Source organism: Armigeres subalbatus, chromosome 3 (assembly GCF_024139115.2).
Source record: "Armigeres subalbatus isolate Guangzhou_Male chromosome 3, GZ_Asu_2, whole genome shotgun sequence".
In the NCBI taxonomy this organism is placed as follows: Eukaryota; Metazoa; Arthropoda; class Insecta; order Diptera; family Culicidae; genus Armigeres; species Armigeres subalbatus.
In genome coordinates, this window is record NC_085141.1 from 273,530,898 (window position 1) to 273,554,277 (window position 23,380).

Here is a 23,380-nt window from a genome sequence, read left to right on the forward strand (position 1 = left end):
ACCCACTACCTTTCCAGGATTTTCAGTCCCAATATCTCTTGGTTGCATAAAGCCACTATTTAGAAATTTGGATCTACCCTTGTACAATGCATCACAACTGCAAAGCAGATGTTCCGAGGTTTCACGTTCCATGTTACAGAAACGACAGATATCATTCTGAATCTGGCCAATTTTTTTCAAGTGATATCTGCTCGGGCAGTGTCCGGTTATTAGGCCCGTGAAGATGCAAAGAGCTCTCTTGCTGAAAGCTGGGAATTACAAATCTCTTTGATTGAGCACACTTTTCGGCAACCAACCAGTTGGTCATCAACCTTTGTGCTTCCCAGGATTTCAATTCCATTTTTATAGTACAGTATGATATACCGCAGAAAGGTTATGGGCCAATAAACTGTGTGTTTGAACCTCGTTTGGCAAGCTCGTCTGCCTTTTCATTACCTTCAATGCCACAGTGTCCTGGAACCCAGTTCAGATTTACGGAGTTCTCTTGACACACTTTTCGCAATGAAAGAATGCAGTCCCAGACAAGTTTTGATGTACATTCAAAGCTATTCAATGTGCATATCTATATTTTCTCTCTACACAGAATCTCCGCATGGAACACCGTTGGATAGTTTCCCATTGCCACTGAGATCGATATCCCAGGGCCGAAGATTCCTGCTCCCGTTTTTGTTCCTATTTTTGAGCCATCTGTGTAGAATTTTATGGAACCGGGACGAATAGTGGGACCTCCGACTTCCCACTCCATACGTGATGGCTCACGCATGTTATAAGGAATGTCATAGTTCTCCACAGGTTTCATACAGTCTCCACTCGTATTCATCACTGGCCCATATTGAAAATTGTCTTCCAAATGTTTTAGAGCATATCCAGAAGGCACTAGGGTAAAAGACCCAATAGTGGAGGAACTAAGCACGTTCCACCACTATTTCTTGCTTTCCATCAAGTCTATACTTCATTGCACTTACCTCAAGAGTGTATAAGAAAGATAGTTAAACATATTTTATCCGAAAAGTGTTGAAATTGCAGCAGAATCCATTATTTCCACCTAAAATGGTACCTCCAATTATTGGTGCAGTGTTCCAATAGTTGCGTTATTTTTTATTTCGTGTTCCTATAGTTGCGATTCCCATTGTTTTCTTATGGGACTCGCAACTATGGGAACACTACCGCAACTATTGGTGCAATGCTGAGAAAAAGATAAGGTTTTTTAGTGATACTTAACCGATTTTGAGGGAAATCCAAACCTGTTTCCTTTTATTTCGTCTACTGACATGTCAACAAATTGATGGACTACATGGGTTGCTACGTTTAATTCGTAGATTTTGTAAAAACAACTCTACCGCAACTATAGGAACACCCACGACTTTCGGATCATTCACCCTAGTTGCCTTTCCGATCGCACACTCAATATGAGCATTCCAGTTCAGTTTAGAATCCAGAATGACTCCCAGGTATTTGACCTGTTCACTAAGCTGAATTTCTAGTCCTCCAAGCTTTAGAGCTTTTAGATCAAGTTTCCTTTTCCTAGTGAATGGTACAATTACAATTTTTGACGGATTAATGCTAAGGCCTTCCTGAATACACCACGCTTGGGTAAAATTGGAAAAGCTCCTTCAATGTCCAAGAAAGAACAAAGTGCTATTTCTTTTACCGATAGCGCTTTGTCCACTTTAGATACCACTGTATGAAGTGCCGTAATTGTTGACTTACCGGACTGGTAAGCAAACTGAAACTTAGACAGTGGATGTTTAATCATGTAATTTAAGTTGATATAATCACTCAACACCTGTTACACTGCATTTCGTTCTTCGGGACTAGCAATTGAGTATTATATACCTAATACGCCAAAATCATCAAAATGCCACTACTAAACACACCACGACGCTAAAATAACACCCAGCTCTACAACGAAGAAAGTTGGTAGCACTCGCTCTAGCTCTGACATACCACTTTGACGGGTGCTACTTCCGTCGATCACATAATTGGAAGCAACAGATCAAAAAGATTGTGTCGTACGGTGTGTAAGAGTTGAGGATCCCTAAAATATTCTTCGCGGAAGAAATATAAAAAACACACGTTCCGATTCTACGAGACTACACTATCTCTGTTATCTCACAGGTAAAATAATCTGCAGATTCACTATTAGAAACCGGTTAATAACTACCTCTAAATGTAGGCACGTGTGCTTAGACCAACTGCCGTGTAGCTACCAGCCCTGAAGAGAGTGAATCATACCGATTCACCTGGGATTGCTTTAACAGTCCCCGAAGTTCCCAGGAGGACAATTGGTGGCAAAGACTAAACAAGTAGGTACATCAATCACCAAGATCCACATCAGATTGATAACCTAAATCTATCCTCGCAGAATCGCGAGCATACCCACACAGGCAAAAGCGCACCTGGCCATCCACCACAATAAAAGGGGAAGACAGCATTCTAATCATCCACCGTACAGTCACAGTGAGACAGACACTGAACTAGAAACAGGTAAAATGAGCAGCAAATTTATCTAAGGATATTCTCACTCAATACCGCGTCTCACGCAGGTTTTCAATCCCCGCGCACGCGGGCGCAAGCTGTGCAGATTAAAAAAAATCACCAGGCAGCAAAGGCCCTCGAACGAGGTAAAATATAGCACGGACAATTTTTAGTCAACACACATGCTCATGCGACTACCCTGATTAGGGCCTTTTATTTCTGTATCCATTGCAGCCAGCCACCTGCCACCAAACCACGCTAGCAGCAATCACGCCAACGACACTGGGACGACAGTCGCATAAAGCAATAGTGATCGTCGACCGCCCTGACCGAGCGTCTTGTATTCTCGTTGTGAGATACAAAATTCTAATTGGAATTGTGCGTCAACGACGCGAGCATGTGTTGAAGCGAAGAGGGGAAGTCGTGAGGTTGTTGAATGGTCAGGTCGACAGTCAATGGATAGTGTGTGTTCGAAGATCGGGAAAGCAACTGATGAATGGTGTATGCGATGTGTAAGGTGCATGCTGCATAGCGCACGCCTAAATCAAGCCACGCAGGGAATAGTGATCGACGGGGAACAGAATCGTGAGTGCATGTGTGGATAGGACGGAATAGTGCTGGAAAGAAGACAAACGCTGGGTGTCATTTGGTGCATGTGTCGTAGCGGCCAATAATCAAAAGGGTGTGTGTGCACTATCGAATATTGCGCCATCGAATGGTGCGATTTGGAGGCGTTGTAAGTAGGGGCCCCTAAGCTGTAGCGAAGACGTTCGCTGAAGATAGCACTGCGGTGCTGGAAGGAGGTAGGCTTAGCTTGTAAGAGAAAACAAATGTTCAATACAACCATGTACCATATTTTCTTGTGTTGATTGTCATGTATTATGAGCAAATCTCCTTGAGTATCTCTTAGTCACCTTGGTGTAGCGGGCATACGTCACATTGGTAATTAAATTACGTATTGGGGTTCTTGATGCTTAGTTTATGGAGCAACAAGAACAGACGTAACACACCCTTTCCTTAGTTTTCAACAGAACTGATGAAAGTCTAATGGGCCTGAATGATTTAAGATGCGTCTTATCATGCTTCGTGTTTGCTATTCAACATCGCTTTGGAAGGTGTAATACGAAGAGCAGGGATTAACACGAGTGGTACAATTTTCAATAAGTCCGTCCAGCTATTTGGTTTCGCCGACGACATAGATATTATGGCACGTAACTTTGAGAAGATGGAGGAAGCCTACATCAGACTGAAGAGGGAAGCTAAGCGGATCGGACTAGTCATCAACACGTCGAAGACGAAGTACATGATAGGAAGAGGTTCAAGAGAAGACAATGTGAGCCACCCACCGCGAGTTTGCATCGGTGGTGACGAAATCGAGGTGGTAGAAGAATTTGTGTACTTGGGCTCACTGGTGACTGCCGAAAATGACACCAGCAGAGAAATTCGGAGACGCATAGTGGCTGGAAATCGTACGTACTTTGGACTCCGCAAGACGCTCCGATCGAATAGAGTTCGCCGCCGTACCAAACTGACAATCTACAAAACGCTAATTAGACCGGTAGTCCTCTACGGACACGAGACCTGGACGATGCTCGTGGAGGACCAACGCGCACTTGGAGTTTTCGAAAGGAAAGTGCTGCGTACCATCTATGGTGGGGTGCAGATGGCGGACGGTACGTGGAGGAGGCGAATGAACCACGAATTGCATCAGCTGTTGGGAGAACCATCCATCGTTCACACCGCGAAAATCGGACGACTGCGATGGGCCGGGCACGTAGCCAGAATGTCGGACAGTAACCCGGTGAAAATGGTTCTCGACAACGATCCGACGGGCACAAGAAGGCGAGGTGCGCAGCGGGCAAGGTGGATCGATCAGGTGGAAGATGACTTGCGGACCCTCCGTAGACTGCGTGGTTGGCGACGTGTAGCCATGGACCGAGCCGAATGGAGAAGACTCTTACATACCGCACAGGCCACTTCGGCCTTAGTCTGATTAAATAATAATAATAATTAATTGCTCGACCGGTAACTGGTTTCGAAATTTGAGCGTTTGAAAAATTTCTACCCGTCGAATCTGAGATCCGATTGGAATTTCCCGTCATCAATTTTGCACGGGAATTCAAAACTTTTTTGCGTGAAGGGCATTCCCAGAAATTGGATTTATGATTGCCCCCACAATTTGCACATTTAAATTTATTGGAATCTTCTCTCACAGGACATGCGTCCTTGGCGTGAGAGGTTCCACCACAAATCATGCATTTAGCATCCATGTGACAATGTTTGGTTCCATGACCCCACTTTTGGCACTTACGGCACTGAGTGGGGTTTTGGAAATTTCCCCCAGGCCTGCGGAAATGTTCCCATTTAACACGGACATGGGACATAATACAGGCCTTTTCCAAACTTTTCATATTATTTAGTTCACTTTTGTTAAAATGAACTAAATAAAATTCTTGAGAAATGCCCCTCTGGGAAGTACCAGAGTGGGATTTCTTTTTCATCTTAATTACTTGGACTGGTGAAAATCCAAGTAGGGGGAATGACGGCTTTGGCAGGTTTTGTTCTATTATTGGCAGGGGGGTTTTTATGACTGACTAGGCTCAAATTTGGCCTAAGCATTCTTTGCATATCAAAGAATATTGTGGCCAAATTTCATAAAATTTGGTCGACAAAAACCCCCCTGCCAATAATAGAACAAAACCTGCCAAAGCCGTCTTTCCCCCTAATTGAGAAATTTCAATTTTAATCTCATCCAGTGATTTATCATCACTGGGGAGACCTTTCAAGACGACTTTGAACAATCGCTCAGTTTTGTCGTCGTATGTGAAGAATTTATGGCGCTTCTCAGTTAAATACTGAAGAAGACGTTTGCGATCGTCAAAGGATCCCGGCAAAACGCGGCAGTCACCCTTCCTAGCAATCTGAAATGAAACCTTGATTCCCTGAAGGTTACTCAAAATCTCATTCCGGAAGCCAGAAAACTCGGCAACAGATACCACAATTGGCGGAATCCTTTGCTTTTTCGCATGAATCGAATCACCTGGGCTAGAGGTATATTCGATTTGCTCAATTTCATCATTAATCAAATCGAACTGATTGCTCAGTTCGATTGGAGAAGAATTATTTCTGATATTAGAGTTAGAAGGAATATCTGAATTCTCCAGCTTCCTTCTATTTTTTCCGCGCTTTGGCAGGACGGTCTTGAAACCTTGTTTCTTTGAAGGAAGTGGAGAATTCAGAGACTCCCCCTTCCTCTTGTTTTTATTAATGCTCATGGCTGAGCGTGGAGACGTGACCTTCTAAGAGGTTTTTTTCCCAGAACGGTGTCCCTGCAGGATTACCACCGCTTGTCGGAATTTTACTTCCGCAAACGGGTCCAACGTATAGACACTATAGGTTCCATAGACGAGCGCAGGAACGGTTGAGTAAATTCGATTAAGTGTGTTTTTGCCCTTTTTCACAGTGTACCACGTGAATTTGACGTCACACGCTCCGTTGCTCGGATTGCAATCGTGACTTCACATGGAAGAAATAAACTACCCAATAGTGAGTTTAATTCACCCAACCTCGAACATCCGTACGGGAAGCCAAAATTGAGTAAGTAGGGTCGAAGTAGTTTGCCTTTACTCCCATGTTAAAAAAGTACCCAATGGAAAATTTATTGACCCAAATTTAAGTTTAATTCACTCAATTTCGACCTCAGGTAATAAAACTCAAAATTGGCTTCCCGTATTGAACTGGCGTCGTTGGATTGTTTGGCTCTTTTGTTTTTGACAACAAAAGAAAGAGTGGATGGAAGCGAAGAGAAAAAATAACTCAAAAGTAAGTTTAAAAGTACTCAATTTTGGGTACTTTTTTTCTTCCGTGCATGCTTGTTTGGCTACACTAACTGACAGTTCGTTTGGCTACACTCGCCTTCGCCTCAGCTCGTCTATGGAACCTACACGGAAGAAAAAAAGTACCCAAAATTGAGTACTTTTAAACTTACTTTTGAGTTATTTTTTCTCTTCGCTTTCATCCACTCTTTCTTTTGTTGTCAAAAACAAAAGAGTCAAACAATCCAACGACGCCAGTTCAATACGGGAAGCCAATTTTGAGTTTTATTACCTGAGGTCGAAATTGAGTGAATTAAACTTAAATTTGGGTCAATAAATTTTCCGTTGGGTACTTTTTTAACATGGGAGTAAAGGCAAACTACTTCGACCCTACTTACTCAATTTTGGCTTCCCGTACGGATGTTCGAGGTTGGGTGAATTAAACTCACTATTGGGTAGTTTATTTCTTCCGTGTATAGTGTCTATAGTGCAACGTAAAACGAAGGCACGGGTCCTTGCAAAGATCGTAACGGGATCAGTGGGTACAAATAGCGCTAAGAAGCACCGTTGAAATTAAAATAGCTTCGGGTAGTATTAAAAACTTCCTTCCGCAGAGAGAGAAAGAACCGCACAGCACGAAAGCACGATGCGGTCTCGGAATCCAAAACTAATAATCGCGTTTTCGAGGATGTCCCACTCAATACGGAAGCAATGCACAACTGCGGCGCAGCAAAGCTTAAATAATGACAGTTGTGTGTTGCTTCCGTATTGAATACCCTTGAAAACGTGAATGAAATTAATTTTGGATTCCGAGAGGCTTGTCCTTAATTTGTTTTCTGAAAATTTCTCTTCAGAGTAGAGGGCCAATATTTCAAGGAAAAATTATTTCGTAATTGAAATTTCAAATCATCAATGTTTCCGACTGAAATCCACACAAAATGTGTGATACCAAGTCATACAACTTCAACAGAGGACAATGAGATAAACTGCAACTGTGTTTGTCATCAAATATTCATGTATAATAAAAAAGCAATTTTATTGCCCCGTAAATTCACTTATCACGTATCACTTAGAAATAATAAAAATAAAATAAAAGTTTAATCTCACTAGAAGACACCTCTGCTGACCGACCGTAAACTACCGCAATCCAACAGCAAGCAAGCAACTAAATCGAATTAAGACGATTGCTGCACCAGTTCCAGCTGATCCAGTTTGTCCAATTCGTCTTCGATCCAACTCCGGTAGGTGGTCAGATTGGTGAACAGATGGGGCGCACGGTTGATGTCCGTTGACCAGGTCAGCAGGCCGCGCAGCTCCACCCGTGCCGTTCCGTCGTCTCTCCGTTCGGTGCAAATCAGTGGCGATCCGCTCAGGTCCTAAAAGAGGAAAACGAAGTTGGTTGTTTTAGTAATGGCTGTAAAACGTGCCCAGTGGAATGTTTTAGAATAGAAAGTGGAACAAGATTGTATGTTTTATTTGTCACATTGTTGATATTTTTTCTCGGAAACCTTCACAAGTGTAAATAAATATACACATTGATATTAGTAACTAACATTGACTTCTATCGAGCGAAACAGTGCCTGTTGCATTTCTTACATAATCTGATCTCTACATTAAAATGGCTCCTAAAGAACGCCACTCTGTTGACACGCTAAATGTGCATTTCACGGCTAGAATTTCCCCTGCACGAAACATCCAACTTAGACGTGAAATTAGTACTCACCACCTGCAAGCTACGAGTTTTATCCTGCGGACCGGCACACAGATTCCCGTGGTGTTGCAGATAGTCCCGGTGCTCCCGACGACACTCGCTTCCATTGGCCGGAAAAATGCTAATATTTGCCGTTACGTAATTAGTGCCATCGTCACCGCTGCTGCGGTTGCTACGGCTCTGCCGCACGTTTCGGCTTCGTTGTTGTCCCGCCCGTTGGTTGCGGCGCTGCCTCCGTCGACTTCCAGCTCCTCCGGTAGCGGCAGCGGATGACCTGCATCGTAAGGCGGAACCGCACCGCACAGATTTCACGGTCGGAGAAAAACAGCCACCGGAAAAGATAAATGTGATAATTGAATAAATAATGCTCTTTCGTTGAAACTATTTAATTTCACTTAAGCAAATAGCGTCATCGCAGGTTTCATGGGTTCTATGAGATTATTTGTTAGACGATACCAAGTCGCGTTCAGTGGACGCCTAGGGTAGGATAAGGTTTGTTTGTTTGGAAAACTGAGTTGATAGAGTGACGATGCCGTTTAACAATGTTTGGCTTTCGTGAATGCGAACCATCTTTAAACAGATGTTTTACAGAGAATTGCATTCAAATTAGAGCCAATATGAAGTTTTTGGACCTTGTGGACAAATCCAGAGTCACTCGATCGCTTCAAAAAACTTCCTGTGGAAATAAAACAATCCTATGGATATTCCAAAAAGTTTTATATGAAGCTTCCTCTTCTTCTTTTTTCTCCTCCTCTTCTGTTTCCTCCTCTTTCCCTCCTGTCTCTGTTTCCGTTTGAAACGACCCACGCTCTTCCGGGTGCAATGTCGATATGCATGTATAGGAATGCAGGAAAAGTACCGCCCTTTAATCAGAACATGATCGGTTTGTGATTCTGTCTACTGTCTGGCTTGGTGATCTCCAGGTATACAGATACGGAAGGCTGCCTTGTAGGTAAATAGATGCTGTAAATGACCGTATTATTGAAGGCGACGAAAACAATTAGTTGTAGCCGTAGGTTGGCAGGCGATTGTTGCAACAAATCCTTAAATTCCATGTTGTCTAATCAGCAATTGGCATGAATTCTATCGTTATACAGCAATGTATGCTATAAATTGTGAATTGTTGAAGCAACTTTCAAATTTACATACGATGCACATTTGAGCAACTCTTATCAACTACCTACGACTTAATTTAGTATAATTGAACACAAGTCAGTACCATTTCAGAACTGGAAAAGTTTCAAGCATACGCTATCAAAATTATGCAAACAGTCTAACCGCCTTGAACTGCTTCTGTCGGCGGCGGCGGCGGATAACGCCGTGCACTTGCTCATACACCGCTTCGACAGTAATCGTTTTGGCTCTTCAAATTACTGCCGAAAATAAGATGTACAGGAAACTTTGCCAGGTAAAACAATTTTAAAATTGAAATAAAAATGCAAATTCACCTTTATTCCCTGGCATCATTATCGTTAAGCCCATCACCGGAGGCGACTTGTGCTTCCTGCGCACATCGAGCAAACAGGAAGATAGCCGGCCCTAACTTTCGCTGCACCCGCGCACCGTTGCGTCGTCCGGTAAAAAAAACCTCATCGAAACTGGGAAGCCATAATGGAGAAATGTAGAAGCAAAGTTATTATTTCCAGAAGGGGGCAGCAGCCGAGGTAACGGAGGAAATTGAACGCCGTCAGCGTGAAGCCCAAATATAGAAAGTTTGAAAGTTAAGAAGTTGAAAATTACGGGACCAAAGCACGAGGGGGAGGCTGAACACTGAACAGCTTCCGGAAGGGAATGCTCCTGGGAGAGTGCAACGAGAAATTATCCATCAAATAACTGGAAAAGTCTTTATTGATTTTTAATGTACCTAATAGGTAAGTATCAATCTATGGGAAGAAAATTATGTGAATGGTGCCTACTACTTTTTAAGACGTTTTCCTTTCTTCCTAGAATTGGATCGGGTATTCTTCTCGGATTTCTTTAGACACCCCATCGAAAATCACGTAATGAATCTCTTTTTGGATTTTTTCCGATTCCTCCAGGAATTATCTCTGGGATTCCTTCGGAAATGCAGAACGCCGCCTACAAGGTACTCTCCCAAATGTTATGCCGCTGACTAGCACCAATTGCAAGAGAGTTCGTGGTGCAGTACCAGGCGGGATTTATGGGTGAACGCTCTACCACAGATCAGGTGTTCGCCGTACGTCAGGTATTGCAGAAATGCCGCGAATACAACGTGTCCACACATCATCTATATATCGACTTCAAAGCATCGCTTTGAAGGGAGTATTACGAAGGGCAGGGATTGACACGAGTGGTACGATTTTCACGAAGTCCGTCCAGTTATTTGGTTTCGCCGACGAAATTGATATCATGGCCCGTAACTTTAAGAGGATGGAGGAAGCCTACATCAGATTGAAAAGCGAAGCTAAACGAATTGGACTAGTCATCAACACGTCGACGACGAAGTACATGACAGGAAGAAGCTCAACAGAGGTAAATATAAGCCACCCCCCACAAGTTTCTATCGGTGGTGACGAAATCGAGGTGGTTGAAGAATTCGTGTACTTAGGCTCACTTGTGACCGCCGATAACGTACCATACTGACTATCTACAAAACGCTTATTAGACCGGTAGTTCTCTACGGACACGAGACCTGGACCATGCTCGTAGAGGACCAACGCGCACTGGGTGTTTTCGAAAGGAAAGTGCTGCGTACCATCTATGGTGGGGTGCAGATGGCGGACGGTACATGGAGGAGGCGAATGAACCACGAGTTGCATCAGCTGTTGGAAGAACCATCCATCGTTCACACCGGAAAAATCGGAAGACTGCGGTGGGCCGGGCACATAGCCAGAATGTCGGATATTGATCCGGTGAAAATGGGAACAAGAAAGTGAGGTCCACAGCGGGCATGGTGGATCGATCAGGTGGAGGACGATTTGTGGACCCTGCGCAGACTGCGTGGTTGGCGAAGTGCAGCCATGGACCGAGCTGAAATTTCATGTATTGCACAGGTCACTCCGGCCTTAGTCTGGTAATAAATAAAATCCTCCGAAAATTGCTTTTGAAATTCTTCCGGAAATTTTCTCCAAAAAGTAATTCTCAAGCTTCAATATGACGAACGAACAACGGTTACCACCCCGAGAGGCGTTTTGGTCGTAGGTCATACCAGTGTTGTGAAAGTGAACGGTCCACACGGAAAGCACTAAAAGAAATTTTTTACACTTGTTCATGGTTGTCTAAAAGTAGTCTATCTAGTAGCTAGTCATCATTTGGAGCAAAGGAAGAGCCTTGTTCCTTGTCAAACTACTAAAGTAAAAACTCCGCCTGAAAAATTAAAAATTTTTCAATAAAAAAATGGGAAATTGCCAACAACAAAATTTAGGGTATGAGCAATAAATAAATATAAAATTTCCACAAATAATGCAAAATTTCCATAAACAAGAAGAAATCAAAACGTTTCATGGAAAAAAATCAAAACTTTCATAAATAAATCAATATACGCAATAAACAATTACAAATACAGTCGCCTCTCCACATCTCGATATTGAAGGGACCATCGAGATAGGGAGAGATCGAGGAATGGAAGGAAAATTGAAATGGATACTAGATCTAAAAAAGCTCGTTGCCATGAAAAACGACAACAAAACAAATGTCATTTCTTGTTGTTGATGTGTTTGTTATTGTCCAAAGATGGTCTAGTAGCCTAAAAATTTGAACACATCGAGATAAGGAGAGCGAATCCAGAACAAAATATGATTAGAACACATCGAGATAGGGAAATATCGAGATAGGGAGGATATTGAGATATAGAAAGCAAAAATGTATATAGATTGAAGGGACCAAGCAAACCATCGAGATAGGGAAAGATATCGAGATAGGGTAAATCACTACTTGGGCCTATGGACCCGATTCCCGGCTCACTGCACAGAAAACTAAGGATTTACACTTTTTGGAATCCGTAGGTTTATGGTTGATAATTTTAAAAAAGTCTCCCATTTATTTCGCACAATACTGAATATTTTTCAACCATTTATTTCACTCCTAATTGGTCCAATTATAGAAAATAAAAATGTGCATTCCGAACAATCACTCTCCGTTGCTACACCACTAAGCCGGAGTGAATCTTTCCATTTTTACAAAACGGTATTTTCATATTAAACACCTACCTGAAAATCGTCACAGTTCCCGATACAATCATTGCTGGAAGCTGTTAATCACCACACAATAATTCTAAACTCACGCACTTTAATCTTTTCGATTTGTTTGTTTCACTAGATCTAATATAAACATATTAGAATACATTTAAAGAGGGGGGTCTCGTAGCGTAGTTGGCTACACCACAGATAACAGATGTTGAGGCTGGCATCCCATACGTGTGTAAACATCCGCAACCGTTAATTCAAATGTATTTTAAATTGGGACCGCGTTTGGCAATCGATTGGAGATGGCGCAAGGATCATTGTTATTGAAAACGCAGCCCGATTGCGGCTGTCAAATGCATTGGCTGCGTTCGACGGTTGTAATTCAGCTGCATCCTTAGGTACTGCCGCAATCAGTTGAGTAGATGGCAGTAGTGGGCCAACGTATATCAATTCAAAAGTTTACACAGGATTTTCAATAAAATTTGTTCTAGCTTCAATGTCTGTTATCTGTGGCTACACGTTCGCCTTACAAGCGAATGGTCATGGGTTCGATTCTCAGCCCCTCCACCAAACCTTCGTCAGTCGCCGGATGCGCAGCCTTATACGGTGGCGTATTGGGGAGCGCCCTTGCCGTTACGACTGCCTGATGACGACTGACAAATTGTTCTTCTCGGATGCATTCCTCCAACGTACCCGGATAAATGGTAACCGAACAATGCGCGCAACGATCATTGAATTCACGACACGGACAAATGGACACAATGGACTCACGGTGAGATGGACCAGCAACGACAACCACAATGAATAATGGAAAATCTAAAAATAGATTCTGTGTGGATTCTGGCTGCAGAATACCACAGTAGATCACGGCACAGTAGCGGTTAAATAACACAGAGTGCCTACCAAATAAATAAAGGAGTAAAAAAAAAATAAGAATACATTTAAAAATGTATCCTCAAACCGAACAAAAATTCACCTCGGCCTAAGAACTTCTAGCCGCACCGTGCTGCCAGAAGGCCAGGAGTCTTTTTTAGTATGAACAAAATCCTTCAACGTTCATAGGAAAACTATCTAATTAGTTGACCGTATCATGTTATTTGTAATTCTCTCGATTTCAAAAAGTTGCAAAAATATAGTTTTTAAGCGTTTGGAAGTAATTTGGATGAGTGAATATATCTTTTCAACCAAATAAAAATTATTATAAATAATACCATCTGGCATCATGTCGGCGTTGAACGTGCTTACTTTTGTTTACGTCGCATTTTCTACCGTCCCGAGAGAGAATGAGAGTAAGGTGTTGAGAGATTGAGCGAAATTTTGCTTAGGCCGGGAACCGGTTTGGAAGTGGGCCGGATATGAAATCGCTATGACTGAAATTAGTGCTGAACCTCGTTAATTAAAATCAAATAAAAGCGTTTTCAAACGATATTTACCAAGAAAAGCTATTTTTAAGCAGAAGTGAACCCCATTGCAGTATTGCACGGCACACGAAATTTAGGAAAAGTTGCTTCCTGTCATAAATATCAATTAAATAATGCAGTCGCATGCATGTTAGGCCGGGAATGGGGTAAGAAACCCTATAGAACATCGAGATGTAGAGAGTCGACTGTAAATTTTTATTTTATAAATTTATAATAGTTTTTTTCGACTAAAAATTAAAAACTTTCCAAGAAAAATCAATAAAGAGCTAAATAAAACTAAGCATTTTTCCATAGATGACCTCTTTTTTTAAAGCGTTTATGGAAAATTGTATCAATTTCATTGCTTTTTGTATTTTTTATGGAGAATTTCTTTTTTATATTGCTTATTGGTTATTTTGTAGTAAATTTTAAATTTTTTATTCTGTAGAAAATGTTGTACATAATTATGTTTTGCTAAGGCTGATACATATATTTAGAAATAATTATGTCCCCCCTCCCCTTTGCCCAAAATGATATTTTGAGGGGGCAACAAAATACAATTTGGAGAATTTTGAGGATTTTCAAAACAATCTCCAACAAATCCGAGGAGTTTTTTTTAATTTTTTTTCATTTTATTATTAATTGCCTTTCGCGTATACTAAGTATACGTAAAGGCTATATGATCACTCCAAAACCGAACTTTTGATAGAAGGCTCGGAGACCCATAGTGTTATATACCAATCGACTTAGCTTGACGAATTGAAGTGATGTCTGTATGTGTGTATGCATGTATGTGTGTGTGTACAAAAAAAAGTGAGACACACTTTTTTGTATTTAGCCTTATCCGATTTGCTTGCAACAGGTTGCATTCGATGCGAAATACTTTCTAATTTTTTGCTATTAAAAATTGGCCCAATCGGAGTTATTTAAAAAACCCAGATTAATCCACCTAGCGTTGGTGGTGCCTTTCTCGCATTTAGTTAAGACACCAACCTTATATTGGGCTTATATGGTTCGATGTACCATTTTCTTCATAAGTTTTAAACGCAATGACCGATCGTTATCAAATTCAATAGTGATCAACAAGGCTTTGTCCCCTGTCGAATAAAACTTGTTGCGAGAAAATTGGTTAAGAATTACTATATGAAAAGTTGTCTAAAGTTTTTCTTAGCTTTTGTGCACACACATACACACATACATACACACGGACAGACAGACATGTGCTCTGCAGCTGCCCAGGAAAGTGAGAATCGTGGGTTTTGCGGACGACGTGTCACTAACAGTGATGGGCGAGACACTCGAAGAAGTGGAGGCGTCTGTGACGGAGGCGATAACCACAATCGAGAGTTGGATGAATGGAGTCAAGCTACAGATAGCTCACCAAAAAACGGAGGTGCTATTAGTCAGCAACTGCAAAGCAATCCAACGGATGGAGATCGTAATCAAAGGGCATGAAATTCCATCGAAACGGTCACTGAAGCACCTGGGAGTGATGATTGATGACCGGATGAACTTCAACAGCCATGTCGACTACGCCTGTGAAAAGTCGGCGAAGGCAATGAACGCGATAACGAGGATCATGCCAAACGTTGGCGGACCAAGAAGCAGCACGAGGCGTCTGCTAGCTAGTGTCTCGTCATCGATACTGCGGTATGGAGTTCCTGCTTGGGGGAAAGCACTGCAAACCAAGCGGAACCGTGAAAGACTAAAAAGTGTGTTCCGGTTGATGGCCATACGGGTTGCAAGCGCGTATAGAACAATATCGTCGGAGGCAGCATGCGTTATTGCCGGGATGTTACCCATCTGCATCGCACTGGAGGAAGATATCGAGTGTTATCAGCGGAGAGACACCAGAATGAGAATCCGTTCGATGGCGAGATGGCAACAGGAGTGGGACAGTACGGAGAAAGGAAGGTGGACCCACCTTCTTATTCCGAACCTGGCAACGTGGATAAATAGAAAGCATGGCGAGGTAAACTTCCACCTGACGCAGTTCCTGTCGGGCCACGGATGCTTCAGGAAGTATCTGCATCGGTTCGGGCATGCCAACTCACCGTTCTGTCCGAACTGTGAGAACGACGAAGAGACGCCGGAGCACGTGGTCTTCGTATGTCCGAGGTTTGAGGCACTACGAAGGGAAATAACCGGTTTAAGCTTGGAGAACGTCGTTGAGGAAATGTGTCGAGAGGAAAGCACTTGGAATGCGGTCGACAGGGTAGTATCGCGCATATCATCAGTTTTGCAAAAGAAATGGCGCTACGACCAAAGAGAATCGGTACCGGGAGAAATTCTTTTGTCGGGGAACTCTCCGTCGGTGTAGGCTAGATCCACCGCCGGGGACTAGACTGAGTAGATCGCGACGAAATACCACCAGCGACGGGTAGTCAGGGCACCAGTGAACCGGACGCCCTGTTCCACCGGAATCGCTGGACTGACCTTGGCACCCGGCTGGTTGGCTTCGGTGTGGGAGAAACTCCATCGCCGGGGAATTCTCTGTCGGAGTAGCTAGATCCGCCCTCGAGGACTAGACCGAGTAGAACGCGAAAAATTGTCGTCCGGAAGTTCCGCCAGGACTTCGTTTGAAAGTTCCTCCTGGATGTTGTCTGGAGTTTTCTTCAAGATTTCATATGGAAGTTCCTGCTGGATTTCATGTGGAAGATCCTCCAGAATGCCGTCTGAAGTTCCTCCAGGATTTCGTCCGGCAGTTCCACCAGGATGTCGTCCGGAAGTTCCTCCAGGATTTCGTCCGGAAGTCCCACCAGAATTTCATTTATTTATTTATTTCCCAAGTAGCACACGCAACATCTTCCAAAAAGCACCTTGTTTCTATTCAGTTTCATTAAAGGCATTGGAAAAACATCAAAGCACGAAAAAGTTGCATCAAGATGTAAACAACGTTCGAGTTGTGATCAATGTTTCATTACCACTGCAATGTAGTACGTGTTTGACATTTGGAAACAAACAACCAAAGAATACTGCACTTTATGCTGCAAACACGAAACAAAATCATCAAGTTGCATATTTTTTACCATGTAACTTCAATGCGTCTTTCAAAATGTATTTGGTTGTGTAAATTAAGTTGAATGTGTCTTCATGTTTAATTTAGCATCGTTCAACGTTTTGACAACTCACATTTTTTCCGGTGATGGTGCAATCAAGTAACAGAAAACCCGAGTACAAAACTTCTTAATCGTATGGTTTTTATGGCGAGTCAACATGCAATCCCTTCTGTCAAGTCAACATGCAGTCACAGTGTTGAATGGTGCTGTGGTAGAGTGAAGGACTATCAATCACAAGATCCATAAATCGAATCCAGTTTTATATTTTTATTTAATTTTTTTCCGCTGTACTATTTTGCAACATTATTGCAATTTTACTGCAATCGAAGGATGTTTCCGTAGGCTCCACCTCTTCCGCTTTTTAGATTGCAAGAGAGTTATATTTGATGGCACATACGCAAAGATTTTTAATTTCCGAATAGTTGCAACACAGTGTAATGTTCAGTAGTGAAACAAGTTGTGCTGCTTGGGTTATTTATTTATTTATTTATGTATTTATTTATTTATGTATTTATTTATTTATTTATTTATTTATTTATTTATTTATTTATTTATTTATTTATTTATTTATTTATTTATTTATTTATTTATTTATTTATTTATTTATTTATTTATTTATTTATTTATTCATTTATTTATTTATTTATTTATTTATTCATTCGCCTTTTCCACAACGGTTCCATTCCCAAAAGTTGGCATCGGTCAGCATAAGGAGGAAGCTCGAATCTATTCGACCAAGGAAGGAATCTCAACGCAAATCTAACAAATTTTGATTGAACAGATTCAATTCTAGTTATCCAGCTTGCAACGTGTGGGCTCCATACCACGCTGCATGTGTCCAGTATGAAGCGCACGAGTGCGTAATAAAAGGCTCTCAAGCAGTATGGGTCGCGAAATTCATTAGCAACGCATTATGAACCAAATATTGACTTTGAAACGTTAATTTTTCATCTAGAATCACTTCTAAATCCCAAACTTCAGAGACTCTGGCCAGTGGTACACTATCAATACTGTATGGCAGCGGTTCTCAACCTTTTTCTTGAGAGGTACCCCTTCGCACTTTTGCATTAATTGAGGTACCCCCTATTTTTTTTTTGCTGTTACGAGAATAAGTGTAACTCCTAAGATAAATAAAAAATAGAAAATGTAACTGGAAATTAACGAGATATTTGCTCTCCATAAAGTTGTTTAAAATATTCAGAATTCCGAGCTCTTGAAAAGATGCTTCCGAGCCTCTCGAAAGGAGGCTTCCGAGGTTTTTTAAAGGAGGCTTCAGAGCCTCTTGAAAGGAGGCTTCCGAGTCTCTTGAAAGGAGGCTTCCGAGCCTCTTGAAAGGAGGCTTCCGAGCCTCTTGAAAGGAGGCTTCCGAGCCTCTTGAAAGGAGGCTTCCAAGCCTCTTGAAAGGAGGCTTCCAAGCCTCTTGAAAGGAGGCTTATGAGCCTCTTGTAAGGAGGCCTGAGCCTCTTGAAAGGAGGCCTGAGCCTCTTGAAAGGGGGCCTGAGCCTCTTGAAAGGGGGCCTGAGCCTCTTGAAAGGGGCTTCTGAGCCTCTTGAAAGGGGGCTCTGAGCCTCTTGAAAGGGGGCTTCTGAGCCTCTTGAAAGGAGGCTTCTGAGGCCTCTTGAAAGGAGGCTTCTGAGCCTCTTGAAAGGAGGGCTGAGCCTCTTGAAAGGAGGCCTGAGGCCTCTTGAAAGGAGGCTTGAGCCTCTTGAAAGGAGGCTTCTGAGCCTCTTGAAGGAGGCTTCTGAGCCTCTTGAAAGGAGGCTTCCTGAGCCTCTTGAAAGGAGGCTCTGAGCCTCTTGAAAGGAGGCTTCTGAGCCTCTTGAAAGGAGGCTTGAGCCTCTTGAAAGGAGGCTGAGCCTCTTGAAAGGAGGCTTCTGAGCCTCTTGAAAGGAGGCCTGAGCCTCTTGAAAGGAGGCTTCCTGAGCTCTTGAAAGGAGGCTGGAGCCTCTTGAAAGGAGGCTTCTGAGCCTCTTGAAAGAGGCTTGAGCTCTTGAAAGGGAGGCTCCTGAGCCTCTTGAAAGGAGGGCTGAGCTCTTGAAAGGAGGCTCTGAGCCTCTTGAAAGGAGGCTTCCGAGCCTCTTGAAAGGAGGCTTGAGCCTCTTGAAAGGAGGCTCTGAGCCTCTTGAAAGGAGGCTCTGAGCCTCTTGAAAGGAGGCTCTGAGCCTCTTGAAAGGAGGCTTCTGAGCCTCTGAAAGGAGGCCTGAGCCTCTTGAAAGAAGGCTCTGAGCCTCTTGAAAGGGAGGCCTGAGCCTCTTGAAAGGAGGCCTGAGCCTCTTGAAAGGAGGCTTCTGAGCCTCTTGAAAGGAGGCTTCCGAGCTTTTTGAAAGGAGGCCTGAGCCTCTTGAAAGGAGGCTTCTGAGCCTCTTGAAAGGAGGCTTCTGAGCTCTTGAAAGGAGGCTTCTGAGCCTCTTGAAAGGAGGCTTCTGAGCCTCTTGAAAGGAGGCCTGAGGCCTCTTGAAAGGAGGCTTCTGAGCCTCTTGAAAGGAGGCTTCTGAGCCTCTTGAAAGGAGGCTTCTGAGCCTCTCGAAAGGAGGCCTGAGCCTCTTGAAAGGAGGCTTCTGAGCCTCTTGAAAGGAGGCTCTGAGCCTCTTGAAAGGAGGCTTCCTGAGCCTCTTGAAAGGAGGCCTGAGCCTCTTGAAAGGAGGCTCTGAGCCTCTTGAAAGGACGCCCTGAGCCACTTGAAAGGACGCTCCTGAGCCACTTGAAAGGACGCTCCCTGAGCCTCTTGAAAGGACGCTTCTGAGCCTCTTGAAAGGAGGCTTCTGAGCCTCTTGAAAGGAGGCTTCCTGAGCCTCTTGAAAGGAGGCTCTGAGCCTCTTGAAGGAGGCTTCTGAGCCTCTTGAAAGGAGGCTTCTGAGCCTCTTGAAAGGAGGCTTCTGAGCCTCTTGAAAGGAGGCTTGAGGCCTCTTGAAAGGAGGCCTGAGCCTCTTGGAAAGGAGGCTTCTGAGCCTCTTGAAGGAGGCCTGAGCCTCTTGAAAGGAGGCTGAGCCCTCTTGAAAGGAGGCTTCTGAGGCCTCTTGAAAGGAGGCTGAGCCTCTTGAAAGGAGGCTTCTGAGCCTCTTGAAAGGAGGCCTGAGCCTCTTGAAAGGAGGCTTCTGAGCCTCTTGAAGGAGGCTTCTGAGGCCTCTTGAAAGGAGGCTTCTGAGCCTCTTGAAAGGAGGCTTCCTGAGCCTCTTGAAAGGAGGCTCTGAGCCTCTTGAAAGGAGGCTCTGAGCCTCTTGAAAGGAGGCCTGAGCCTCTTGAAAGGAGGCTTCTGAGCCTCTTGAAAGGGAGGCCTGAGCCTCTTGAAAGGAGGCTCTGAGCCTCTTGAAAGGAGGCTGAGCCTCTTGAAAGGGAGGCCTGAGCCTCTTGAAAGGAGGCTTCCAAGCCTCTTGAAAGGAGGCTTCTGAGCCTCTTGAAAGAGGCTTGGGCCTCTTGAAAGGAGGCTTCTGGTCTCTTGAAAGGAGGCTGGGGCCTCTTGAAAGGAGGCCTGGGCCTCTTGAAAGGAGGCTTCCGGGCCTCTTGAAAGAAGGCTTCGGGCCTCTTGAAAGGAGGCTTCCGGGCCTCTTGAAAGGAGGCTTCCGGGCCTCTTGAAAGGAGGCCTGGGCCTCTTGAAAGGAGGCTTCCGGGCCTCTTGAAAGGAGGCTTTCGGGCTTCTTGAAAGGAGGCTTCCGGGCCTCTTGAAAGGAGGCTTCCGGGCCTCTTGAAAGGAGGCTTCCGGGCCTCTTGAAAGGAGGCTTCCGGGCCTCTTGAAAGGAGGCTTCCGGGCCTCTTGAAAGGAGGCTTCCGGGCCTCTTGAAAGGAGGCTTCCGGGCCTCTTGAAAGGAGGCTTCCGGGCCTCTTGAAAGGAGGCTTCCGGGCCTCTTGAAAGGAGGCTTCCGGGCCTCTTAAAAGGAGGCTTCTGATCCTTTTGAAATGAGTCTCCAAGCTGCTTGGATGGATGCTTTCGAGAAGCGTAGAAGAATGATTACAATCCTCTTGCAACGAAGCAAAATAGCGTTTCAGAAAAAACCTTCATGTCTTTTGAAAGGAGGGTTCTGAACGTGTAGACTGTACAAGACAAAATTCTGAAATAAAAAAAATATACAACTACCAAAACTTTATCAACAAGTTTTGATTAAAATTGTAATACATCCGCCATTATGCATTTTTGAGCGAGGTACCCCCTGGGGCCGGCGAAGGTACCCCCAGGGGTACATGTACATGTATGGGAATTCAATGACATCTTTCTTCCGACTAAAACTAATTACGGTACATTTTGATACACCAATTACGTGAACACCATGATACAAATAAATCTATCAAACGCTGTAATTCCGGAAGTTTTTCGAGGAATTCCTTCAGAAGTTCCTCCAAGATTTCGTGCGGAAGTTCGTCCAGGATTTCGTGCAAAAGTTTCTTCAGGATGTCGTCCGAAAGTTTCTTCAGGATGCCGTTTGGAAGTTCATCCAGGATTTCTTGTGGATGTTCCTTCATTATTTCGTCCGCAGTTTTTTCCAGGATGTCGTCTGGAAGTTCCTCCAGGATTTCGCCCGGGAATACCTCCAGGAGTTCCTTCAGAAGTTCCTCTAAGATTTCATGCGAAAATTCCTCCAAGATTTCGTGCGGAAGTTCTTCAAGGATTTCGTCCGGAGTTTTCTCCAGGATTTCTTGTGGAATTTCGTCCAGGATATCGTTCGAAAGTTTCTCCAGAATGTCGTCTGGAAATTCCTCCAGGACTTCGTCCAGAAGTTCCTCCAAGATGTCGTCTGGAAGTTCCTCCAGGATTTCGTCCGGAAGTTTCTCTAGAATTTTGTCCCGGAGTTCCTTCAGCATGTCGTCCGTGAGTTCCTCCAGGATTTCGTCTGGAAGTTCCTCCAAGATATCGTCCGGATGTTCTTCCAGGACTTCGTACGAAAGATTCTCCAGGATTTCGCCATTTTCTAGAATTTCATGCGGAAGAGCCTCCAGGATGTCGTCTGGAAGTTCCTCCAGGATATCGTCCGAAAGTTCCTTCAGGATTTCGTCTGGTAGTTTCTTCAGGATTTCGTCTGGAAGTTCCTACAACATTTCGTCCAGAAGTTCCTCCAGGATTTCGTTCGGAAGTTCCTCCAGGATTTCGTTCGAAACTTCCTCCAGGATGTCGTCTGGAAGTTCCTCCAAGATATCGTCCGGAAGTTCTTCCAGGACTTCGTACGGAAGATTCTCCAGGATTTCGCCATCTTCCAGAATTTCATGCGGAAGAGCCTCCAGGATATCTACCGAAAGTTCCTTCAGGATTTCGTCCGGAAGTTTCTCTAGAATTTTGTCCCGGAGTTCCTTCAGCATGTCGTCCGTGAGTTCCTCCAGGATGTCGTCCGGAAGTTCCTCCAGGATATCGTCCGAAAGTTCCTTCAGGATTTCGTCTGGTAGTTTCTTCAGGATTTCGTCTGGAAGTTCCTACAGCATTTCGTCCGGAAGTTCCTCCATGATTTCGTTCGGAAGTTCCTCCAGGATTTCGTTCTAAAGTTCCTTCAGAATGTCGTCTGGAAGTTCCTCCAAGATATCGTCCGGAAGTTCTTCCAGGACTTCGTACGGAAGATTCTCCAGGATTTCGCCATCTTCCAGAATTTCATGCGGAAGAGCCTCCAGGATGTCGTCTGGAAGTTCTTCCAGGATTTCTGCCGAAAGTTCCTCCAGAATTTCATGTGGATGTTTCTCCAGGATTCTGTTCGGAAGTTTTTCCAGGAATTCCAGGGTTTCGTCCGGAAGATTCTCCATGTTTAGTCCGAAAGTTCCTCCAGGATGTCGTCTGGAAGTTCCTTCAGGATGTCGTCCGGAAGTTCCTCCACGATGTCGTCCAGAAGTTCCGCTAGGACTTCGTTCGAAAGTTCCTCCTGGATTTCGTCCGGAGTTTTCTCCAAGATTTCATGTGGAAGTTACTGCAGGATTTCATGTGGAAGTTCTTCCAGAATGTCGTCTGGAAGTTCCTCCAGGATTTCGTCTGGAAGTTCCTCCAGAATTTTGTCCAGGAGTACCTTCAGGACGTCGTCCGGAGGTTCCACCAGGATGTCATCCGGAAGTTCGTTCAGGATTTCGTGCAGAAGTTTCTTCAGGATGTCGTCCGGAAGTTTCTACCGGATGCCGTTTGAAATTTATCCAGGACTTCATGTGGAAATTCCTGCAGGATTTCGTCCGCAAGTTCCTCCCCTAGCCGCACAAGTCAGACCGATTTGGTTGCAGCAACTCAAATGTAAACAAATTCAATTAAGAATTTTCTCTGAAATTTCTTTCTAAATTCCTTCATCCGGTTTATACGAAAACCTCTCTTCTCTAGATTCCTGCAGCAATTCTACCGGAAGTTCCCAAAGTAATTCCTCTAAAATCCCTTTAAAAAATTTCTTCCCTTCAAAAAAATATTCTATAGGAGCTATTACGAATTTCACCGTGAATTCCTGCAGTAACCTATTTTTTTTATTTTTCGGATTTTCCTTAAGTATGTACACCAGTTTTTCCTCAAGGAATTTCATCCGAAATTCTCACTGGAGGTCCTTCAGAAATTCATCCAAGAACTCTTCATAAAGTACTTCGAGAATTCTCCAGAAACTGAAACTGAACTCCTTTCGAATCTCACATAAAATTTCTAACGTAACTCCCACCCACCTCCGTGGATTCTTCTGGAAATATATCTGGAAGTTTTTCTATGTATACTCATGGAAATTCGAATGCGAATTCCTCCAGAAATTAATTCAGCAATCCCTCCAGAAATTAACTAGGAAATCCCTGGAATGCACACCAAAATTCCTTTACAAATTGTATATTGTAATTGTATAAA

At 43.7% G+C, this 23,380-nt stretch overlaps 1 protein-coding gene and 1 long non-coding RNA gene across 19 annotated transcripts in view; one reads left to right on the forward strand and one right to left on the reverse strand.

Moving 5' to 3' along the window:
* Window positions 1–1,944: 1,944 nt before the first annotated feature.
* On the forward strand, window positions 1,945–3,309 carry LOC134219825 (uncharacterized). Its single transcript, XR_009981676.1, has 5 exons — window positions 1,945–2,118; window positions 2,177–2,306; window positions 2,366–2,487; window positions 2,547–2,624; window positions 2,686–3,309. It is a non-coding gene; the product is annotated as an uncharacterized LOC134219825 (long non-coding RNA).
* Window positions 3,310–7,290: 3,981 nt separating this feature from the next.
* The window catches only part of LOC134219839 (uncharacterized), a 235,905-nt gene continuing 219,815 nt past the window's right edge, over window positions 7,291–23,380 (reverse strand). For all 18 annotated transcript variants that reach the window (XM_062698716.1, XM_062698720.1, XM_062698715.1 and 15 more), the window contains 2 exons: window positions 8,017–8,278; window positions 7,291–7,669 (listed from right to left, as the gene is read on the reverse strand). In XM_062698716.1, the coding sequence (XP_062554700.1) occupies window positions 7,469–7,669; window positions 8,017–8,278 (463 nt within the window). In that variant the 3' untranslated portion in view covers window positions 7,291–7,468. The remainder of the gene's footprint in view (window positions 7,670–8,016; window positions 8,279–23,380) is intronic.